The sequence below is a fragment of the Macaca fascicularis genome, chromosome X (assembly GCF_037993035.2).
Source record: "Macaca fascicularis isolate 582-1 chromosome X, T2T-MFA8v1.1".
NCBI lineage: Eukaryota > Metazoa > Chordata > Mammalia > Primates > Cercopithecidae > Macaca > Macaca fascicularis.
The window spans coordinates 32,445,336-32,469,951 of NC_088395.1; the positions used below are offsets into that span (position 1 = coordinate 32,445,336).

General features: G+C 33.6%; 1 protein-coding gene across 15 annotated transcripts in view; it reads right to left on the reverse strand.

Moving 5' to 3' along the window:
• Positions 1-24,616, reverse strand: part of DMD (dystrophin) — a 2,153,717-nt gene that overhangs the window by 1,289,105 nt on the left and 839,996 nt on the right. For all 15 annotated transcript variants that reach the window (XM_015443662.3, XM_065538825.1, XM_065538826.1 and 12 more), the window contains 2 exons: positions 22,304-22,459; positions 16,170-16,340 (listed from right to left, as the gene is read on the reverse strand). In XM_015443662.3, coding sequence (XP_015299148.3) covers positions 16,170-16,340; positions 22,304-22,459 — 327 coding nt within the window. The remainder of the gene's footprint in view (positions 1-16,169; positions 16,341-22,303; positions 22,460-24,616) is intronic.

Consider the following 24,616-nt stretch of genomic DNA (forward strand, 5'->3'; position numbering starts at 1 on the left):
ACAAAATGCACAGGATTTTAAATGCAAACAATTATACTAAAATACAATATGCAAAACATTTTAAAAATATTTGTGATGTAGTAATACATGTTTTATTTCCTAATATGTTAATTAACAAGATCTAGCATCAGGTCTTTAGGATAATTTCAATGTAGTGATGATGAACATAACTGGTATTTTTAAGTATATACAATGTCTGGAACATGTTATAAAAGTGTCTGTCATTTCTATTAGTGACAAAGTCATGGGTATTTCTATTGCTGGAGTTTGTTGCTCACATCTTTAATTGAAAAAACGCTTACTTTTGGTTTTAGGTGAATAAAAATAAAGATGTAGTTTCCCTCCAACCCAAGTTCACAGACCTTAATTCTATCCACATGCCCTATACTAAAATCTCCTAAGAGAATACCACTATTTCCTAAGAGGTGATTTATACAACATGAAAACAAACACATTTAACATGAAAAAATATACAGAGTATTGATGGAAAAAGTGATCTTAGTACAAATGTTTACTACCTGCTCTGCATAAAACCCATTTCCTGGTACATAGCATGGCTGACAGACAACGTGGCCACTCTGCATTCCACTGTGTCTGTGCCTGATTCCTTCCCCGCCTGTCTAGTTAGTCAGCTGTTGGACATTCACAGAGAGCTGAGCCAGAGCCCAACAGACCCTTTCTCCTTTCTCAATAAGGTTAACAGAAGAGACTGTGATTGGCACTCAAGTTGAAAAGCTATTTGCGAGTGGAGCTGATGTCTTGATCACAGAAAGCCAAAGCAAAACAAAATCATTGAGAAACAGCAATAACAGGAAAGTGGAGGAAGCCCAGCTACAAATAATCAGTTAATAAACACACAAGGAGCAACTCTGTAAGGCGAGCCCATATCTAATTTCTTAAAAAAAATTACAGTATGAGATTAAGAAACTAGGTATAGGCTAGTCTCACAGAGTCGCTCTCAACATGTCTTTTCTGTCTTTATAATATACCAAAGTAGTCCCGTGGCTGTCTTTCTGCCACACCATCAGGTCCTGGTGCACTCAAAATCACTTCTCATGCTTTTTGTTTTGGTTTTGCCTTTGGCATCAGATAAACAGGGGAAATAAATGAGGAAACAATACAAAAATTTTTATGCAAGACAGAATCACTGTTTTTCAATTCTAAGATACTGTTTTATGTTGCATTTTTTTTCAATATAAACATGCCTGAAATTAAGGTACTTAATGCCAAATGAACATGACAGCTATCATGCATGGGGTTCTTCATATGTAGGTGCTATTTGTTGCACATGGGTGAGCTTAGCCATTCATATAAGCAATTTCTTCATTTATCAATCATAAGTGTTGCCAGAGCTCCTATTATATGCCAGTTACTACTGTTGCACAATCATATGTAATTCTCTTCAACATATTTTGGTAGATTATTAGAAGTATCTCATTTGGGTAGACACAGCCTCTTTAGAGCTTGACTTTAGAGTAGACACAGACTACATTTTATCCCTTTTAATACTTTGTCTTCACTCATTTTGTAGTATACAACCTCTATAACCATAGATGTTAGCCATTGTTACTAGGCACTGTGGGATAAAATGGTAAAGAAGTCCCCGTCCGGCCGGGCGTGGTGGCTCACGCCTGTAATCCCAGCACTTTGGGAGGCCGAGGTGGGCGGATCACAAGGTCAGGAGATCGAGACCATGGTGAAACCCCGTCTCTACTAAAAAAAAAAATAGAAAAAATTAGCCGGGCGCAGGGGCGGGCGCCTGTAGTCCCAGCTACTCGGGAGGCTGAGGCAGGAGAATGGCGTGAACCCGGGAGGCGGAGCTTGCAGTGAGCCGAGATTGCGCCACTGCACTCCAGCCTGGGCGACAGAGCGAGACTCCGTCTCAAAAAAAAAAAAAAAAAAAAAAAAAAAAAAAAAGAAGTCCCCATCCTTCAGAAACTTATATTCAAGTATGAGTTTGTCAAAGAGATGGACATATATGTAAATGAGAATTATCTACTTACTATATTCCAGTCTAGTGGCATGTCACTGCAGTTAATTTATTCACAAAGGTAACACTTCACAAAGTTGAAGCTTAATTTATATTTGGATTATTATCTCTTAATATGTCTTCATAAAGATGACACTATATTTTAGCATCAATGTAAAAAGTTATTGTGTACGTAGATTTTTGTTTCTTCCATGACAAGCAATGCAATTAAAGGCAATGGAATTTTCCAAAACTCAGAAGAGATCAGAAAAGTTTTGAACTTAGGGGATAATGTTGCAGGTAGTTCCTGGCTCACAAAAACTATTATGCATCAACATCTGGCCAAATTATTCCAGTTAATTTAAATAATGTCCAGTGATGTTCACTTGATAGGAGCAAAATAGGAAAAGTGGACTAATTAATAGTGTCTTCCACAAAATTATAAATTAAGACTAAAAGATGTTCAAGTTATCACCATGATGAACTTGTATTTGAAAAAAGCAGTGATATGATGGTGGTTTATAAATGCTAATGGTCAAAAGTGATTCATAGGAAAATTTACACTCTGTAAAAAAAAAAAAAAAAAAAAAGAGAGAGACCTAGAGTTAAACCTTTATGTATGCTATTCAACAATAAACCAGTATTCAATCATTTGTATGAGTGCTGTTTTGGGTTAGGAAAAAATACTGTGTTAATTTAGTAGGTTTGAAATTTTTACCCTTAAATGTGTTTTTAATCCAAGGTACGACTTAAGAAATAAGACTTAAATAAGACTTAGCCTTTAAATACTATGCTGAACTTGCTTTCTGAAGATCTCAAATAGTAATTGACCAATGTATATCAGGTGCCTAATATCTAGTCTGCACTGTGCTATTCACTGCCAGAGATGAGGAAGGAGGTAGTCTTTGCAAACCTCACTCTAATCATGCCTACAGTGTAGCTGCAGAGGAAAACTTAAATGTAATAAAACAATTTGATATCATACTAGAAAAAAATCACATTTTTTGGAAACAGATGAGCCATGGCTGGAACAAGCATGAATGACTACAAGGGAGAGGTGACACTTGAAGGTGAAGTGTGCCATAAAGCATGGAATGGTTTGGATTGACTAAAGACAAAGTATGAAGCAATGAGAAGGTATGAAAGTTGGAATAAAAGACTGCCATAGAGGAACAGGGAATCCTTATTGTAAACTAAAAAAGAATACATTTGATGAGGTTGCTGAGGAACCATTTTCTCTGGCTCTACTAGTTTCCCATAACAGAAGAATGTCTGCATCTTCAGATGTATGGAGAACCAACCTAGAGCTACTGCCTTGGCCATTCCCTTTATACCTGTACTCATTCCTCTCAAAGGGAGCTACTTATTTATAGGGTTGGCGAGATGGAAAAAAACCAGCTGAACATATATGGCATTTCCTCCTTTTCAAAAGCATCCAATTCTCAGCATACATGCCTTCTTCTGCCTTATGAGGTGAAAGGTAGAGAGGGTTCTGGAAGATCTACTCTTCTGAAGCAGCAAGTTCAAATTCAATGACTAAATTCACTAAATCGTAACTCAGACACTTTAGGTTTTTCAATCATGTAGTAATGTGATAGCTGCTAGGATCGATTTTAAGGCTGAAGAAAAAGCAAGATTGTGTATACTCAGTTTTAATTTGACCTATGACATGATTGTAAGTCCACCTTCAGGAGACTCAAGAGAAGTTGAAGGCAAACTATATACTTGGCACTAAGGGTTTTTATGATAAAGGGGAAAATGTCTGACATAAGTAAAGTCCAATTAAACTATAAATTGCCACAATGTCTAACATATTATTTATTTTCCATATGTTACTTTGTAACATTTGATAACTCCAGTATAAATAGTCCAAATACTAAGCACTAACTTCCATGATTTCAAACAAATTTGCTGTCTACTTCTTAGCCATAATAATTTGTAAATGCTACTCTAATTTCCCTATTATAAAAGAATGAGTATAATGAGTTAATTTATTCCAGTGAAGTCATACCCCATGTTGATGGGAAGGATGAAGAATGCATTCTGATTCATTCCCCATATCCACAAGTTTAATTGCTTGTAGAAATTTAAAATGGCATGTTAGGTTCAGGGTTCAGCTATCAACTCACTTCACTGATACAGTAGCAAGATGAAAAAACCATCTCCATTGGTCTCTGCTGATTATACCATCAGCATTTTTCATCATTTTTATTTAATGGTAGAACAGTAAAAATTATTGGAACAATTATCTGGTCCCATAGGAACACCTTTACAAATATTTTCCTTCAGGGTAAACAAATGTAGCTCATTTAACCTCCATTCTCTCCTCTACCCATTTCACATTTTAACAAGTTTTCCAATACCTTCCACAAATTTTCTTGGAATTTCTCAGGGACTTATATTCTTAAGATAACTTCTCTGTCTGATCTTCTGTTATTTTCACCATTTATTTATTTTATTTATTTATTTTATTTCATTTTATTTATTTTGAGACGGAGTCTCGCACTGTCGCCCAGGCTGGAGTGCAGTGTCACAATCTCGGCTCACTGTAAGCTCCGCCTCCCAGGTTCACTCCATTCTCCTGCCTTAGGCTCCCAAGTAGCTGGGACTACAGGCACCCGCCACCACGCCTGGCTAATTTTTTTGTATTTTTAGTAGAGATGGGGTTTCACCGTGTTAACCAGTATGGTCTCGATCTCCTGACCCCGTGATCCGCCCGTCTTGGCCTCCCAAAGTGCTGGGATTACAGGCGTGAGCCACTGTGCCCAGCCTACTCCCTCTTTTTAACCAAATTTTATTATCTTAAGAGTGTCCTGTTCTCTAGAACCTATCTTCAATCAGCACCACATTTATTTAACTATGTACCTTAACATCATTTCCTTGTAGATTCCTCCCTTTACTAGGACTCAATTAAATTTGGGCTTATTTTAGCTATTCCTTTCTCTTACGCATGTTCCCTGTAATATGAATAAAAGACTGACTAAAACATCCATAAAAGGCATCTTGAGAGGTCCCCTTACCCAATTGAGTTCTACACTTAGTATTTGCAAATATTATACCATTTCTGATCACAGGGAACCGGAGAGAGTTCTTTTACCTTTTAGCTACGTAACATATTCATGGAAAGAAAAGGAATACATTGCCATATTACTGCAGTTCTAAGATGTGCATTTGTCACATTTTAAGGATTCGGAAATTGAGATGTAACATACAATTTAGGTTTACCTTGAAAGTGGTAGTGTTTTTTTTTTTGTTTTGTTTTTTTGTTTTTTGTTTGTTTTTTGTTTTTTTAAATTCTCAGCAGCTGTAATCATATCAATGGTGCATCACACAATCTACCATGTCTTAAACATGAGGAAATGAGATGCTAATTGCTTTTTCAGCCCCCAGCATGACTCTATCAAGGCCAGAGGTTTAGGACATATTTTACTGTTAGGCTAATATGACAGAATAATACAATGATAAATTCAAAAAGAACATAAAACATTAAATAGTGGATTCTATAGCAATATGTATTGACTTTTTAATAATAATGTATTATTAAAGAAGAATTTCATGAAAGCAGAATGAACAGAACAGAAATAACAGCTCTAACTATAATGACAGTGAATAGTGACTCCAATGGCATTTAACAGATGTTCTATTTTCTAAGTAACAGCTGCTTGATGCATTCATTGCACTAAGTTAATGATCTGCTAGTGTTATTTCACTTCACAGATAAATTACTGTGCTTGCTTTTAAAAAAGAAGATATGTAATTTTTCATGGGAATGAGAGTATAACAAACTTTAGGGTAAGTAATAGTTCTTATATTTTTATAGCTAAGAGGAGTGACGAGTTGAGGCAGTTATCCAGATAATCTAGGACCAGAAACCAGATCTCTTTAAACTCTGAAAGCTGACTGTTTAAAAAATATATATACAAGACATGGTTGACTGAGCTGAATTCAGTTCTCACCAGACAACTTGAAATTCGTGGATCTTGTATCACATTATCTAGTGATTCTCAACTTTGCTGAATGAGAGAGCTGGTTACAGTTAGACCAATTAAATCAGAATCTCTGGAAGTGGGCCCTAAACATTGGTATACTTTTCAAGTTTCTCGGGTGATTCTGATGTGCAACCAACGTTGAAAACCACAGGCAAACAGGAAGATGCATTATAAGTTTTTATTGAGTGACAGTCATTAAATTCTAAAAGTAAACTGAAAGCGAAAGGATAATTGAGGAACTAGTAATTGTTCTTCCTGATGTTAAATATTATCAAACTTTGTTTCCAAAATAAATGTGAAAAACACAGTAACTTGTTAAACAAGTGGCTATTTAGACATAGGTTATTCTTCATTTAACACCTTGAGTTAAATTTATTAATACCATTTTTGTGTGCGTGCATGTGTGTGTGTCTATGTGTGTTCCTCTCAGGCAACTCTTGGCATACTAAGACTACTGTTAATAAAACAGGCGGTAGGATGAACATACTATAGGACCAAATTTTTTTTCCAGAAAATCTTATTCTACCAGTTGAAATTTTAGATGGCACCATGGATATTTAGAGGTTTAATGGAACTAAATTATTTAACTGAGTTGGAATTTTTGATGATTAAAACAATATTAGAAATAAAATGTTAGTGATTAAATCAGAAAATCATATAGATTAGACTTTGTCAAAGCTTGTGTTTCCCAAATGTGATGATCATCAGGGAAGTAAACCCCCAATTAATCACATACATATTTACTTTCCTGTGGTTATATTTTCATGCTCAATTCATATGCTAAACGATATTGGCCAGTAATGGGATATTCAGATTGATTTACTTACACTCAACTAATCAGAGTGATTTTAAGATATTAACAAACAATATATGAAATCTAAAAAACACACCAGTGGGGACAGACTACAGACTATAATCAGTGATAGATACATAGGTTTTCATTTTATTATTTTAATGAGGACTTACATTGTCTGCTCTTGAAATTTAGCCATGGTTTGTTTCATTCTTACTGTAAATGAGTAGCTTTTTTGTTGCTTTAAGCTTAGATTACTTTAAAATTACTAGAAAATAAGATTTCTTATGATAATCTGGTATAGTGGAAAAAACTGTTGAAATCAGGCATAGTATTGGATTCCAGTTACAGTTTTGCTATGTACCAGGACTTGTATTTTTCCATCTATAAAACTGAAACATTTGATCACGTGATTATTTTTGTTCTAAAACTTGTAAAATTTTAGATTCACATCGCATTTTTTCTCTTAAGAACTGATTTGTCATTATAATTTTCAACCATTAATTTGCAGGTTATGTTTAAATAGGTATTTCATAAGTAAGTCCTATGTGTCAGGCAATATCTTATGTATATGGGAAATACCAGTGAGCAAAATAGACGTTTTTCCCTGTCCTTTTGCTGAATGAAATATTATTGCCTACATAACAGTCCAAGAGAGTAGGGGGTATCATGACAGCTCAAGGAACTTGTGCAGTTCCGATATTCAAACTCTTCAGGTGGTAGTAATCTCCTGTAGATTGCCTTGCCATTTCCTTCCATCATCTCTATTCTACAGCTATCAGTGTTTCTCACCTCAGCCTAGAAAATTCCATTAACAGAAAAGGAAAAGTATCTAAAGATTTATGGGGTGATAAATGTCACTGTGATGGCTGCCTCGTGGCACTGTTGTTGTCTGGACCATGCAGCTAGCTAGGAGTGATTCATATTTTTAAAATCTTAACATTAATTTTACCCTCTTTAATACTACTCTGATTGAAGAAGATTGAATTTAAAAATACAGTGAAAGGGCTATGTGGCTGTGGGAAGTTCCAATTAGCATTAATAGTTTAAATTTTCAGTTTTCATCATCAATCTTTTATCTCATTTGTTAATATTCTCAAATGGTTTTCCTCCTGTCATTTTAATTTTTAAAAAATTCTTTACCTTTTAAACAATTTGGCATACTTTTAAAAATTATTCTTTTTTTTATATACAACTATAATTTGGAAGCGTGGTCATAGAGTAAGGGCAGACAGGACAGTTTTCTTACTTGCAGCTGTCCCTTCAGTTAATCAACCCTGACCACATCCTAGCTACTTCTGGAAGTTCTCCCATTCTTTCTCTGTGGGCTCATTAAGAATTAGAATACCTAAGATATTCTTGAATTCATAAATCCCTTCAAGTAGATGGTATCTTTAAACATCTTAAATTGTGTCATGCTCCACCCACTATCTTTTAGAAGGGCTATGCATTCTAGTATCTATGGTTTGGAATGTGTGACTATTGAATTTTGAGCAGGAAGAAAACTTACATGAATCATTCTATTTAGCAAAGACCAATTCTACAATGCCCCTGGCCTATCAAAAGGATCCTAGAAATGCCAAACCTCTGATGCTCATTCAAGAAGATATGGCAAAATTCTAGGGTCAAACAGGGCACTGCTTCTATATTAGCTTTCCTCTAGTTCAGGAGTTTGAATATGTTCTGTAAATGGCCACACAGTAGTTGTTCTAGGCTTTGTGAGCCATGTAGTCTCTGTCACAATTATTCAACTCTGCTGTTGTAGCATAAAAGCAGCCAGAAAAAATAATCAAATATAAATTGATACACCTCAATAAAGTCTTATGTATAGGCACTGACATTTGCCTTTTTAATAATTTCTATGTGTCTTGAAATATGTAGTTCTTCTTTTAATTTTCTCCAACCATTTACATAAAAACAATTTTCAGCCCATGGGCTGTAGAAAAGAAGGTGGCTGAATGGATTAGGCCTACCAATTATAGTTTGCCCATCTCTGCTCTCATTTATCTGACTCTAATTAATTTACCTTCCTCTTGGTGAGTTTCTTAGGCATTGTTCTCTATTAGGAAGCTCAAGAAGTTGGCTAGAATTGATATGGCTCCTACTAGCTCAGCTCTTTTCATGGTTTCCATGGTAACATTAATCCTCATATTAAGGATCCTGGACCCACATGACTTTGAAATCCTTAGGAGAGTGAATGACTATTAGAAATCTAATCATGGTCACCCTATGAAAGCAATCAACATCTGTTATTTTCTGACTTTTTAACAAAAGCCATTCTGACTGGTGTGAGATACTATCTTATTTAGGGTTTAATTGGCATCTCTCTGATGATTAGTGATGTTGAAGATTTTTTCATATGCTTATTGGCCGCTTGTATATCTTCTTTTGAGGAGTGTCTATTCACATTCTTTGTCCTGTTTTTAATGTGTTTTTTTATTTTTTAATTTCTTGTTGACAAGTTTAAGTTCCTTATAGATTCTGGATATTATTCTTCTGTCAGATGCATAGTTTGCAAATATTTTCTCCCATTCTGGAAGTTATCTGCTTACTGTGTTGATTGTTTCTTTTTCTGTACAGAAGCTTTAATTTAATCAAGTCCCATTTGTCAATTTTTGTTTTTGTTGCATTTGTCATTGAGGTCTTGGTCATAAATTCTTTGCCTAAGCCAGTGTCCAGAAGAACTTTTCCTAGGTTTTCTTCTAGGATTTTTAGTAGTTTGAGGACTTACATTTAAGACTTTAATCCTCCTTGAGTTAATTTTTATTTACGGTGAAAGGTAGGGGTCCAAGTTCATTCCTCTATATATTGCTAGTCAGCTATCTCAGCAACATTTAATGAATAAGGTGTCCTTTCTCTGTTGCTTATTTTTGCCAACTTCGTCAAAAATCAGTTGGTTGTAGGTGTGCAGCTTTATTTCTGAGTTCTCTATTCGTTCCATTGATCTATGTGTCTTTATCTGTAACAGTATTATGCTGGTTGGGTTACTACAGTTTTGTAGTATATTTTGAAGTGACGCAATGTAATGCCTTCAACTTTGTTCTTTTGGCTTAGGATTGCTTTGGCTATTCGGGCTCCTTTTTGGTTTCATATGAATTTTAGAATTGTTACACAATAGACCCATGTAACAAACCTGCACATGTAACCCCGAATCTAAAGTAATTTAAAAAAGAAAGTAATCGAGAAACAGAGAAAGGGATATGGAGCTTTTTGCACACTTGTCTTGTTTACAAAAAGGGAAATAAGATCATTTTCAGACGACCTCCAGTTCTGATGTTACCTCACCCAGTGACTTACAGATCTGTCCTCTCTAACAACGATTCTCTCTGAATAGAAGTGATCTTAAGGATAGCAGAACATCACTGCTGCCACACAAACCGACCATTCACAGGCTAACTTTTGGTTCCACTTTGATGAAAATTCTCAGTTCTCAGTTTGCGCTATTCATTCCCTTGACTCTATTTTCACACAGGAATCATTGATAAGAATCTGTCAATCATGCTTCAACATAGACAATAAAGTAAAAAAAACCAAAAAAACAAAAAAAACACATAGAAACATCCTGTTTAAAAACTGGGAAGACAGTGTTCCTTATTCATCTTGCTGAAATTAATCTGCTAGGTTCCTGTCCTGTTGCTCAATCAGGAGAATCTTTGGTCAATGCTTAGCCAAACCAGATGAACAGTGGGTATGCTCTTTTGAAACCAGTAATTCTCATCAAGTAGGTGTTCTTTAATTACTAAGATTTTTCTGACAGAACCTGGCTAGTGGGGTTTCCAAAAGGAAAAATCCCAAGCATTTGGTTTTGTATATTTTCTTATGTTCTTATATGTTATTTTAGACACATAGTATACCAGATGTAATCATTACTTCTGTATGCATAACACATCTTAAGGAATGAAATATTACAAATATCATTTAAGCGTCCTGTTCACATCCCACTCAATTCTTTTGTCTTTCCTCATAGAGATAGCTCTTGTTTTGTATTCAGTTTATATTACTTCCCACACATGTTTCTGCTTTTACTATATATTATATATAACTTAATAATGTATATTTCTACATATTTTATCCTTTTTGTAAATGGTATCACCCTGCAACATTTAAGGTGTTTCCAATTTTACTATATTTCTCAAGAAGCTTGACTTTTATAACATCTCTTTCATCATTTTAGGCAACCTTCCCCTTCCTTTCTAAAGGGGACAGCATTAGAAAATAAATGGTGAATTGCCCCCCTAAGCCTATGCCCAGTTTATAAAGAACATAACTGATATTTTGGCCAGTATAAGAAACTCTCCTGGCCGGGTGCGGTGACTCACATCTGTAATCCCAGCACTTTGGGAGGCTGAGGCAGGTGGATGACCTGAGGTCAGGAGTTTGAGACCAGCCTGACCAAAATGGTGAAACCCCGCCTCTTCTGAAAATACAAAAAATTAGCAGGGCATGGTGGCGGGTGTCTGTAATCCGAGCTACCCAGGAGGCTGGGGCAGGAGAATCGCTTGAACCTGGGAGGCGGAGGTTGCAGTGAACCGAGATCGGGCCACTGCACTCCAGTCTGGGCAACAAGAGCAAGACTCCATCTCAAAATAAATAAATAAGAATAAACTCTTCCTTTCAGTATCTATTTGGTTTCCCTATAAGTTGGAATAATTTATCTCAATGCTAGTAATACTGCTCTGAAGGTGCATGCGGCTGACTTATTAATTCTATGTATTTTATGGTAGGCCTAAATGATAGCTCTGATGGGACCTTATTTAGAATTTCCGTGGTACTGGAAAACTGCTTTCACATGAACTATGGATCCATAGATAGGTGATGAAATATTATTAAATTAATTAAATAACACAAACTAGTAGGAAATGGAGAAACAGCAAGAATGCCTGACTGCTTTGGTGGTCACCAACATAGTTTATATTATAGACAATGCATCTGGGGCCTGCCCACAGCCACAGTAAGGAGGTGAAATGAGTATAGAGAATCCAGTTATTTTTTTTTCTCATAAAAACTCAAGTGTTAGATCATTGTGGAAGGGCTTGATTTGATATGACAGGGATTTCTGATAAACAGCATTGGTGACACGAATACAATAAGCCAGACCATGGAAGACTAGACTGATTATCTGATTTTAACGTTAGATTCATTTTTCTCAGCTTTGTGATGTAAGAAAAACTGAATTGAACTTTAAATATCCTTATACTTTTCTAATTTAGGATAGGAAATTTTCTCAATTATATAACATGGTTAGTTAAAAACCAAAACCCTAAAACTTTTGTCACATGAAGACTTTATGAAATCTATACTACTATAGATTAGTAAAATCTATATTGTTTTTAAGGTGACTTCTGATTCTCCAACTGGAGCAATACTTCCAAATCCTTTGCTAATTTTGATCTTGAAAAGTGAATTCTAGTTTTCTCAAATCATAGGAAAAACTAGTACATTTAGACTTAGTATTATCATTGACCATTACATTAATTTTCATCATACTCAGTACTTGATACTTCATGCCCCCTATAAAACATTCTCACTTCACCTTTTGATTGCCATCATCAAAAGAGTACTACTGAGCTTTATTTTCAATAGCTTTTATAGCTAAAATAATAGCCCAACTGTGTTTTCAAATAAATCTATTCACTGAGAGATTGATACAGGTTCCTAGAGAAGTCAACATATTTTGAGTTGTTGATGGTGAGTTTTCTTTCTTCAATTATGCTTGGCACGAAAAGGCTCAATAGCCAATTTCTCTGTGACTGTTTCAAACACAAAACTCTATGTTAGCAAAAATTTTTAGCTATTGAAGCCTTCTAGTACTATGACATACACATGAATATGAAACCCTGCTTTCCAATTACATATAGGGCCAAGTATACAAATGTGTTATCAGCAAGAAACAATCTGGCTTCTTTCCAGGAAAAAGATACAGAAACATTTTCTTCTGTATTCAGAGAAAATAACTTTCAAATCTCTGATGCCTAATTCTACTTAAAAGCTCAGTTGCAGGAAAGCATATTCATGAAAGGTTACATGATGTGATAATTACATATTGCATACCTGTATAAAAATCTCATGTAATTCGTAAATATATACACCTACTATGTATCCATACAAAATTAAAAATTAATAAAATAGAGAATCTAAGAATCTGAAAACAATTGCTAGAGTACTTTAGACTTCTGCTCCAATATTTTTTCCTCTGATAGAATTGCTTTTCCTGAATGGCCCTTTAGCACTAAAGTTTTCTATTGCATGGAGCCATGTTGGTAGAAAAAAAATAAACAAACATTCTTATTGTTTATTATAAGAATATTAATCAGCTTGTTATCACCTTTATGACCCTCCCATTTATTTTCTTCTGGCACTAAGTTCTAGCAAAAAGCTAACATACTACTAGTAAAGTTAAAATTATTTTAATTATTATTTTAATAATTTAGAAACTTTGGGTCTCATAAATATGTTTACCTCTTGGTTTTGTCTGTTAGGAAGCTTGGTGTCAATTTGTAACTTTATTGTTCCCTGTCCATTCCACCACCCATGAGACATTGTGGATATATTTCTATGCACTTTTTTTTTTATTATTTATCTACTATAATTTTCCTTTTCCTAGTTTTCCAATTTATTTAGGCTTGTCAAGTTGTGCCATATGTATCTCTTTAAGTCACCCTAAATAATTTTTCTGGAACTTTATATTAAATATAATTCAGATACTTTAAGATAAAACAGATAATATTTAGCTATAGTCAATGTACTTGAAATTATGCTTTGTTTGGATAAACTAAAGGTCAAATAATCACTTCATGAGTAATTGACATTTTTATGTATTTGAATATTTGAAACTAGATGTTCAAATATTTTCATACAAAAATAATGTTCTTAGGTCAATGCAACTGAGAGAAATTCAGCAGATATAAATTAAATTGTCTAAAATTTTTAAAAAATAATAAAAAAGAAATTGACTCTAGATATTCAACTTTCTGCAGTCACATTCCAAATACTTGGAATGACTGGCAACTATGTTTAATGTATTGCATTTAAATGAATTTAATTTGGGCCGGGCGTGGTGGCTCAAGCCTGTAATCTCAGCACTCTGGGAGGCCGAGACGGGCGGATCACGAGGTCAGGAGATCGAGACCATCCTGGCTAACATGGTGAAACCTCGTCTCCACTAAAAAACACAAAAAACTAGCCGGGCGAGGTGGCGGACGCCTGTAGTCCCAGCTACTCAGGAGGCTGAGGCAGGAGAATGGCATAAACCTGGGAGGCGGAGCTTGCAGTGAGCTGAGATCTGGCCACTGCACTCCAGCCTGGGCAACAGAGCGACTCTGTCTCAAAAAAAAAAAAAAAAAAAAAAAAAAAAAAAAAAAGAATTTAATTTTTTATTTTTTTAAAATTTTACATTTATCTTTTGAAACAGCAATTGAAACTTATAGCTTGAATCAAGCTCTCCACCTACCAAGAAACCATGAGAAATGAGAATGTACTCAATAGTCATGGGGTTTCATATATGAGAGTTTGAATTTTATGCTAAATTATTAGAATGATTATCATAAATGTGACTGACTTAGATCTGCAGGGCATATCTTTTTCTTTTATGTTTATTATTTTTAAAGAAATAATGAGCACCTTCCAAATAAATTGGTAAAAAAAAAAAGTTCTGTAATTTAGATGCAAATGAATATACTTTTTATATGACAAGTAAGAGATTTTAGAGTATGTCATTAACAGCTTAGTGTTTCAAAAGATCTAGATAGAGTGATAAATTATCTTTATTCTACAAAGAAAGAAAATAAATTCCAGCTTTCTAAGCTTTGTTTTTTTTTTTTACTAGATCTCAAATTAGCTCTGCTCCTTGACTTTATGAAAAATATTTTCCAGGTAGATTCAACAAGCAGACAATTCTCCAGACTATTCAAGCCTTCTATATGACAAGGATAACCTAGAAACCTTTGCAAAGTTCATTACCTTATAATATTTGAATGATTTCATGGGGAGGCTAATGCAAAAGTACCTCAAGTAATATGTTTGAATGATAAGAAAAAATAAGGCTAATGTGAGTTTTAACCTGTATATACTTTTTCTTGCTATAGTAATCTCATATACGATCCTGAATAACTATAATTCAACATCTTATCTAACATTAAATTTATTCTGAAAGAGAAGAAAAACAATTTAATTCACTACTATTTATGTGAAAATATTTTATGGAACAAAATATATTACTACTTGTTCTCTGAATCTACATAAAGACAGTTTTCAGTTTGGGTCTCATTTATATGATTGTAAGTTTTTACATAATGTACTGAAAATTTCCCAACTTTGAATCATCTGGATAGCCACATTGAATTAAAAATAAAGCACAAACTTCTTATACATCTAGTTAATTTGGTAACTTTAAAATATCAAGTGGCTGTAAATGGCCTAACACATTGGCAAATTTTGAGGTAAAACACGTTATCAGTATCAGCTATTTTCTTTATATCAACACACTTTCAAGTAATCTGGTAATGAATAAACTGTAAAAAAAGTATTAAGCTGTGAGTCTCTTCACTTAAGTTCTAAGCAGCATGAAATGACTGGCCATCAGAGAAAGGGCAAGAATTTAACAGCTAACAATTACAGGAGCCTCTCTGTCATTTGGTGATGGGAATGATAGCCCCTGCATAGACACCTCAAGATTCTTTCTGAAATGTGACTTTGGCAATATGCTAATCTTGCAAGTCCTGTCTAGCCCAACTGTCTTCAATCTCTGTGTCCTTGTCCTCTTCATGACTGTGGGATTCATTTGGGCAGTATCATCTTAGGCAAGCCAGTATGTTATAGGATCTCATCTCTGGACCAATTTTCAGACTAATGACCTATGTATTTTTTAAGGTCTTATTCATAATTTACTGAACTCTAAGGAAGATTTGGAGAGACTCTTGCTAAAGCTTACCATTGGTTTTATCATGGTCCTGAAAACCACAGATGAATTTTTAAGAAAGGGAAAATGAGGCCGGGCGCGGTGGCTCAAGCCTGTAATCCCAGCACTTTGGGAGGCCGAGACGGGCGGATCACGAGGTCAGGAGATCGAGACCATCCTGGCTAACACGGTGAAACCCCGTCTCTACTAAAAAATACAAAAAACTAGCCGGGCGAGGTGGCGGGCGCCTGTAGTCCCAGCTACTCGGGAGGCTGAGACAGGAGAATGGCGTAAACCCGGGAGGCGGAGCTTGCAGTGAGCCGAGATCGCGCCACTGCACTCCAGCCTGGGTGACAGAGCCAGACTCCGTCTCAAAAAAAAAAAAAAAAAAAAGAAAAGAAAGGGAAAATGAAACAATATTTATAATGCTATTATTGCTACATGTTAATACTTCCTTACAAAATCATACTACTATGTGTTTTCACGCACATTCAAAATAACCTTCGGTGATATAGGTTTTACCTTTCCCCAGGCAACTTCAGAATCCAAATTACTAGGCATTCCTTCAACTGCTGATCTCTTTGTCAATTCCATATCTGTAGCTGCCAGCCATTCTGTCAAGACATTCATTTCCTTTCGCATCTTACGGGACAGTTTTAAGCATTTCTCCAACTGTTGCTTTCTTTCTGTTACCTGAAAAGAAGTATAATAAAATGTAATTTGGTTTACTCTGCAATTCAAATTTAGTTATAACCACTTATTTGGAACTTTTATATGTCTTTTATTTAAAATAACTATTTTCTTACAGGTTTTAAAATAATATTTTATAAAATCATATATTCTGAATATTCAGAGTAAATAAAAATTGTCTAGGGCAGATGAGATCGTCTGTCCAAAAGAGAGGGTCTTGTATGTTGTCATGGTAGAAAAGAAAGCTATAAGAATTTTTCTCTAATATAAGATAATTTATGGCCAAAGTTTATGATAAATAAAATGATACAAGTCAAACTGAAGATAAAACTCATTTCTCACTGAAAACTTACTGTCATTTGTCAACAATATGGCAAGAAGGTTTACGATCCTCTATATATAAATGAGGCTTGCTCATGCTGGTAAGGAACCGAAATGAAGACAGAAGATTAATTCTCTCAAAAGGTAAAAGTATTTGTGTAATACCTCGAATTATCAATTGTATCCTCATTGCATCTTTAAAGTGTCTTACATCTGCTTAAAAACAATACCGTGAATAGGTGACTTCCTCCTTAAACACAATTTTGCCATCCAATAGGAACAAAAAGATGAATGCGAAGACAATATTCATCCCCATTAATAGAAAAACTCATGACTTGATCCTGTACTCCTGTTCTCAGTGTTTGATACCAAGACCTCAAAAGCAAATTATCCATATTCTCACATAAGAAATAAACAAATTTGTATTTCTCTACCACCTTGTCAGATGTGCCTATATTTTGTTAATATTTTCAGTTGGTTGGTTTAATAAAAAGCCCAGCATCTCTTTCTACTAAATGCAGTCAAATCATCAACAAAAGCCAGGTAAATTACAATTTCTTAAAGGCAAATCTTCTTGTCTCACACATCTTTAGATTACTCCCCTATACCCCTGAAAGTTCCTTGAACAAAGAAAGGATTTGCTAAATATGCTTTATATATGGAATAAAGGAATGAATGAAGACTTGCAAATCATTAATTATAAGTTATAACTGGTAGAATTTACACATAAAGAGTTTAAACTCTTAAAAGTTGCTCCTGGTGCTTTTGTTTGTTTTTGTTGTTGTTGTTATATGTTTTTACTATATATATATATATTTGTTTTTAAACCCTTTTCTGTCATGAAGACTGGGAATCTGAACAGTAGATATAAATATTTGGCTCTGCAGAAACAGCATGATGGAATATAAGTATGTGAGGCTCTGCAATACCTAGTGGACTCACAACTTGAGTACGATTTTTGGCAGAATACCTCATTTTACTCTGTTAACACATCTATCAAATGGGATTATATACTTATTAATAGAACATAGGAATATTCTGAGGGTAAAACCAGACAACATTTTGAGAGAGCTTGACATACTGTAAGACCTCAAACCCTTCCTTTATTCTCCTTATTTACCTTTAGGGATGGTTCAATAAAAAACTGTGTCTGAATGTACAGAGCAAAAGCTTTATTTCCATCTATTTTACTACCTTACAGGTAAATAAAACACGGACAAGATTTGGCTTTTGTTGCTAAGAGATCCGAAAGGTAGAGTCCAGATTAATTTCAATTGTAATGGAATTGGTTAAAATACCACCACCAGCATTTGTGCATCATGCCCTAGGCATAATAGGTACCACTGACTGATACATATATATACACAAATATATATATATATATCAGTCATATATATATATATACAAATATATATGTGTGTGTGTCTGTGTGTGCAACCGAAACAAGAATCTAGCTATAAGCAAGAAAAACACCAAAGATGAAAATATGTATAAAGCATCTAAAATGCTACAATCAAAATAAATATTCTGGAACCCTGATAACAATTCCAATTCCAAATAACAAAATTCATTATTTTCTTTAGGAGAGGTGTGTGTACATTTAGAAAACATTTAGTTGCTGAGGCTGTAAATTCATTTATTTAAAACAGATTTTCCCTTCTATTTTTTTTTCTTCTTTTATTTATTTATTATTATACTTTAAGTTCTAGGGTACATGTGCATAACATGCAGGTTTGTTACATATGTATACTTGTGCCATGTTGGTGTGCTGCACCCATCAACTTGTCAGCACCCATCAACTCGTCATTTACATCAGGTATAACTCCCAAGGCAATCCCTCCCCCCTCCCCCCTCCCCATGATAGGCCCCGGTGTGTGATGTTTTTCACTAAGTAAAAGCATCTGCCCTTTTGGCTGCAAGAAATTTATTTGTGTTGTAAGGGTGCATGGGGGGTGGGTGGGAGAAAATATACCTTACGGTGTGTTTCTATGCATATTTTTTCCTATGCACTACTGGTAGAAAAATGATTCCAGATTCAATATTTCAAAGAAATTCTATCTTCCCAGAGCTAATGCATTATTGATTTTTATTTATTTCATTTTGTTTATTTCCAGCTAAATACATTTTTAAAAAATAGGAGACACTGCCATCTTAAGGAAAATTGAGTTTTATACTTTGTGTGTGTATGCAGGGAATGGATACATTTAACAGAATGCCACCTGCAGTAAAATGTTTTAGTAGTCATTGTTTCAGGAAGTTAACAATGTATTTACGGGATGATATTAGTATTGCTATTTATGTATATTTCCATAAAAATCAGAGCATAGAGAAATAAAAAGGGATTATAGGTATTATTACATCAACGGTACTAGGTTTAGTATCTCTTAATAAATTATATTTCTCTCCCCACTCATCACCATATAAGAATACAGTGAAAATGTAAGAAGTACTCTTCAGGAATCAAATGGACCAGCCCCTTGATCTTGCACTCCCAGACTCCAGAACTTGGAGAAATCAATTTGTGTTGTTTAAGCCATCAGGTTTATTTTATTTTGTTATGGCAGCTGGAGTTGATTACTCCAAAAAGGTAATGCATACTGAATTGACGCAGACAGAACCATGTAAATTCTGAAGATGATTAAAACAGAAGGGTTCCTTCTTATATAAAAAGAATAATGTAATAAAATTCCCTTTGTTGCCTTTGCTTTTATCAGACAAAGCTACTGCTGTTGAAAATATTTTGAGTCAAAATGCAGACAATATTTTTACTCTCAGCCAAAGAATACAGGACTTACAGCATTTTTATAAGATGGTATTTATACATGATCCCTCAGTCATAAATGTTTCTAAATCAATATTTACTTCAAAAACAAATTTTTGGCCTATGTTTTTGCTGTTTTCTGTGATATTATGATTTCTTCATACACTTTTATTTTGCTTTAAGGATAGTACTATGTGGCAAATGGTTAGAAGAAACACAAGCTCTCAAATATGTATTTTCAGGAATAAATAGGGTTTATATCATTATGAGAATCATTCATTTCTGAATAATAATCAACTCAGGGCACTATTATTCATCTAATGTCACTTTTATTGTTTTAAATTCTAATTGATTTAGCCTGTTATTTTATGCTAAATTTACTCTTGCAATGATTTTGTAAAAATTCCCTTGACAAATAAAAAGTCCACACACAACTCTATTTTAAAAAGTAAACTGAGAAACTCCCCTTTACCAAAATGTGAATTTTCTTAATTTAAAAAATACTCATCCATACATTATTTTAGTATAAAGTCACACAGGCTAAATTAGAAACTGAAAATTTGTAATTTATAATGATAACATACATTTATTTTATTAATTTAAAATTTATAATTTATAATTATAAAAAGCATATGTTTCCAGAACTGAAGCTGTAGCATTAGGATATTAGAGATTATTCAATCTCCAATAGATTTGAGACTAGAGATTCAACCCTTCATAAATGATGTTAAATATGAAATAATTGGCATCTATAAAAATTGATAAGCACTGGAATGAGATATCCAGTGCAGATACAACTTTTCTCTCTGTGGTGATCTTTAAAACAATGATACATTTCTCTAGAGGATACAAAGGTATCTCATTCCAAAGGTACCCCAGTAGACCAAACAAGCAGTTGAAATGTATTTTATTTCAAGATTAACATAATGCTTTCCCATCAATTGAGTATCAGTGTTCCTTATTTTGTTTCCTTATTTTGTAACAAAGTAGGAGAATCTTTTGTTATAGGATGGCAACAAACTTGTTTAAAACATACCAAATATAAATTAGACGGTTTTTAAAATATAAAAAAAAGACTATCAACTAACAAAAATGGTTATTTTCAGATTTCAATTTAATTCTAAAATTTACTTTCTATGATAAGGAATTTGCAATTAATATCTTCAAGATATAACCTTCAATCTACTTTCAGGGTGAGATACAAGAAATATGCCTCTCCTTAGCTATTTCTCAAACATGGACATTTGTATTTCTGTCTAAGATGAGGTAACAGACAATTTTATCAGTGATGTTGTTCTATTCACTAAAGTTGAGAGCCTGACTTATAAAAATGTAACTTTTTATCCTCCATGAAATTCAGTTATTTCAGTCAGAATGAAATTAAAATGTTAGAAGTCCATTTTTGGAAGTAGTAAGATATCCGTTTATGGAAAGACATCCTATATTCACGGGTTGGAATAAATAATATTGTTAAGATGTCTGTACCACTCAAAGCAATTTACAGACTTGATGCAACCCCTATTAAAATTCCAGTGACATTTTTGGCAGATGTAAAAGAAACAATCCTAAATTTCATTTTGAACAACAAAAGACCCAGAATAGCCAAAGCAATCTTAAGCCAAAAGAACAAAACTGGAGGTATCATAATTACCTGATTCAAAAGTATTCTATAATGCTCTAGTAATTAAAAGAGCAGGATAGTAGTATAAAAACAGACATATAGACCAAAGGAACAGAACAGAGAGCCCAAAAATAAATCCACATATTTATGATCAACTGATCAACCAAAGTGCTAAGAACACACAATGAGAAAAGGACATTCTCTTAGATAAATGGTTCTGAGAAATTAGATATCCAAATGCAGGAGAATGCAATTGGACATTTATCTCACACCATATAAAAAGCCAATTCAAAATGGACTGAAGACTTAAAACCTGAACCTGTAAAATGATTTGAAGAAAACAGGTAAAAGCTTCCTGATAGTGGTCTGCGCAAACATTTTTTTTTATCTGACTCCCAAAGCACAGGCAACAAGAGGAAAACTAGATGACTGTTATTGCAACAAACTAAAAAGCTTCTTCTCAGCAAAAGAAACTATCAACAGAGTGAAGAGACTACTTACTATCATAATTTTAAACTATCAAAGCTCTAAATCTATACAAAATATTTGAGTTGAGCGAAGTGAGATAACTATCCTAGACATCCCACAGTTTTGGAAAGAGGAGATGTAGGCATCTTGAATTAACAGTAAGATGGAGTGGGGTCATGAGACTCTGATCAGGACAATGATACAAAAATAATTACAGAGCCATAGGTCTTAACTGGCTATCCATGCTATCTTATTAGCCAAGTGTGATAGATTTTGCAAGTCTTGGCCATATGGGGAAATAATTACTGTGTAATTTTTATACTTAATGTGGCCTATGTAGAATATGTTAACTACATTAGACCTACATATAAATAGATACAGTTTATAATATTTACCAGTCTTCAAGTCATCACAAGTAGATTTATATAATGAAAATAAGGAGCAATTAGAATAAAAACACCCTTTTATAACTATCTCATGGAGCAGGAAAAACCTCCCTGAACGTTACATATTTTTCAATCTGAAAAAGCAGAGCCGCAGAGCCTCAATGATTAATTATTGTTTCTTAATGAGAATTCCACATGGAAATATGTGTATATGTTCATCTTTGTGTGTGTGTGTGTGTGTGTGTGTGTGTGTGTGTGTATGTGTATACATATATATATAGAGAGAGAGGGAGAGAGAGAGAGTTGTTTAGAATTTCTAAGACTCTAATCATACATAATTTACTTCCCCTTGCTTTACAATTTATAAGGAAAGTGGAAAGAAGTGTTTGTGGTCTCAGTATGCACACACCTTTGCTCCCAGCTCATTATAATGCAGTTTCAAAGCTGTTACTCTTTCATCGAGTTCTTTGGGATTTTCCGTCTGCTTTTTCTGTACAATCTGACGTCCAGTCTTTATCACCATTTCCACTTCAGACTTCACTTCACTCAGACTTTTATACAAGTTCTAAGTTTAAACATAAAACAAAACATAATAATCAGTAGAGTTAAAGTACTTCATAATATTATTAACAGAAAGAAATAGAGATTCCCTTAATTGCTAGTCCATGCTTACAATTTTAATAGAGTAGCATTTTGTCGCAGTGGTCAATATCTAGCTTTTGCATTTTCTATTGATTTAATATTTCTATTTTTAATTGTCTACACACGCAGATACATGTAATTTGCAGCTATTCTTATTAAACTGAGAGTTAATCATATATGTGTGTCTTGTGAGATACATATATATATGTATTTAGTTCAATGAACATAAATGTCAATTCTGAATTTTACATGACTTCTATTTTAAACGTTGGAGTTATATAATTCTAGCCATATATTTAGATGAATTAATTCACTCATTCATCGGGTATTTATTGAGTGGTTACTATGAACCAGATAGTATCTGAATCACTGGGAAGTCAGTGGTGGCCAAAACGCACACATTCACTGCTGTTTTCACGGTACTTACATATTAGTAAGGTAAAACACCTAAATTTCTAGATCATAATTTTAATACATATTGTATCATATATAACAAAGTGAGGTCATTTTCAATGTTAATTAAATTACTCAAATTTGTTTTCTTCGAAGGGCTGATGAAAAACATAAACAGATATAAAAATATTATTTACAATTCACATGTACATCACAACTATAAAGCACACACATATTGTTTCACAAAAATAGGTTGCTACAAAAAAAGCATCATAAGACAAGTGTCATAACTTTGGAAGACAGCTATGTGCACAATTATACCACCAACACCACTCCAACACCACTTGATGTCTTAATTTTGCTTTGTAACTATTTTCCTAGAAATATATGTGTTTGTATGTGTATGTCCATGTATTCAAATATATATGTGTGTGTATATATGTATACATATATATATAATAGTTTACATTATGTATCTCTGCTTTAATTTGTTTAGTCATAAATCTAAACTATCAGTACTTATTTTAGTATTACCAAAAAATAAACTTGCTAGTAGGTAATTGTTTTTATGGAATTAGAACAAAAATCAGGTTTATTTATTATTATTATTATTTTTTTTCAGTTTAAAAGTAAGGTCTAAAACAAAACATTTTGTAAAGGCTGGGCAATTATCTGATTGTCACATGCCTATTTCCATATTAATCCTCTCTTCGGCAACTAATGTTAACATTCCTTTATTACTAATAATTATGACTTTTGTCTGAGCTTTCCAGATGATATTTTTTATTTCATTTTACTCTTGTCTTAGAAGATATAAAAATATCTGTGTATCTGGAAACATGGAAATTAATTATTATGTTGAAAATCAACTATGCTGATTTGGAATCAGAGATTTTTCTAAATTATTTACTCTCTGAACTTCAAAAAAATCTAAATGCTTTATTTTGATGATGACAGTTCCCTCAAGGTACTGTTAGCCATTAACATCACTTCATTCAATAGGCAAATAAAATATTTATAAACAAAGAGGAGAAATATTATTTATATTTGTGTTCATGCCAGTAAGACTTTTATAAATAGACAAACATTTCTTGAAGGCAAGACTATGATTATGGTATATACCACAAAGCATCTTAAATAATGAAAACACTAAACAGTGTAAGGATATTCTTATGAAAAAACTGCTTGAATTGGTCCTGACATTTAAACCAGAACCAGAAGCCAATTCAGAAAGTGCCTTGAGCAGTTTCCTTCATATTGACACAGGGCACAGTCATAGCTGGACACAGGTGAGATTGTTCTCAGCTCATATTTACTGGTAGATATATTTTATAAGGTAACATTAGAGATCTGTTTCTAGAAAAGAATGAAAAGTGCTCACTTTGCAAATATTAGTCATGAATAATGTACTTGGGTCATTTATGTGTTTTTTTTTTTTTTTTGCAAAATTTAAGATGGGATATGTTCCCATATATTCCTATTCTTATTCATCTAATATCAATTAACTACTTTCTATCATTTCTAATCCAAGTTTCTTTCTGGGGGTGAGAATAATTAACATAATTATATCACAGAAAATGAAGCTTGAGTTATGAAAATATATTATTGAATAAGAATACCTCATATTTTTCATGAACATGTATTTAAGATATTTGTTAAAAAGAAAAATATTTTCCCAGTCATGATG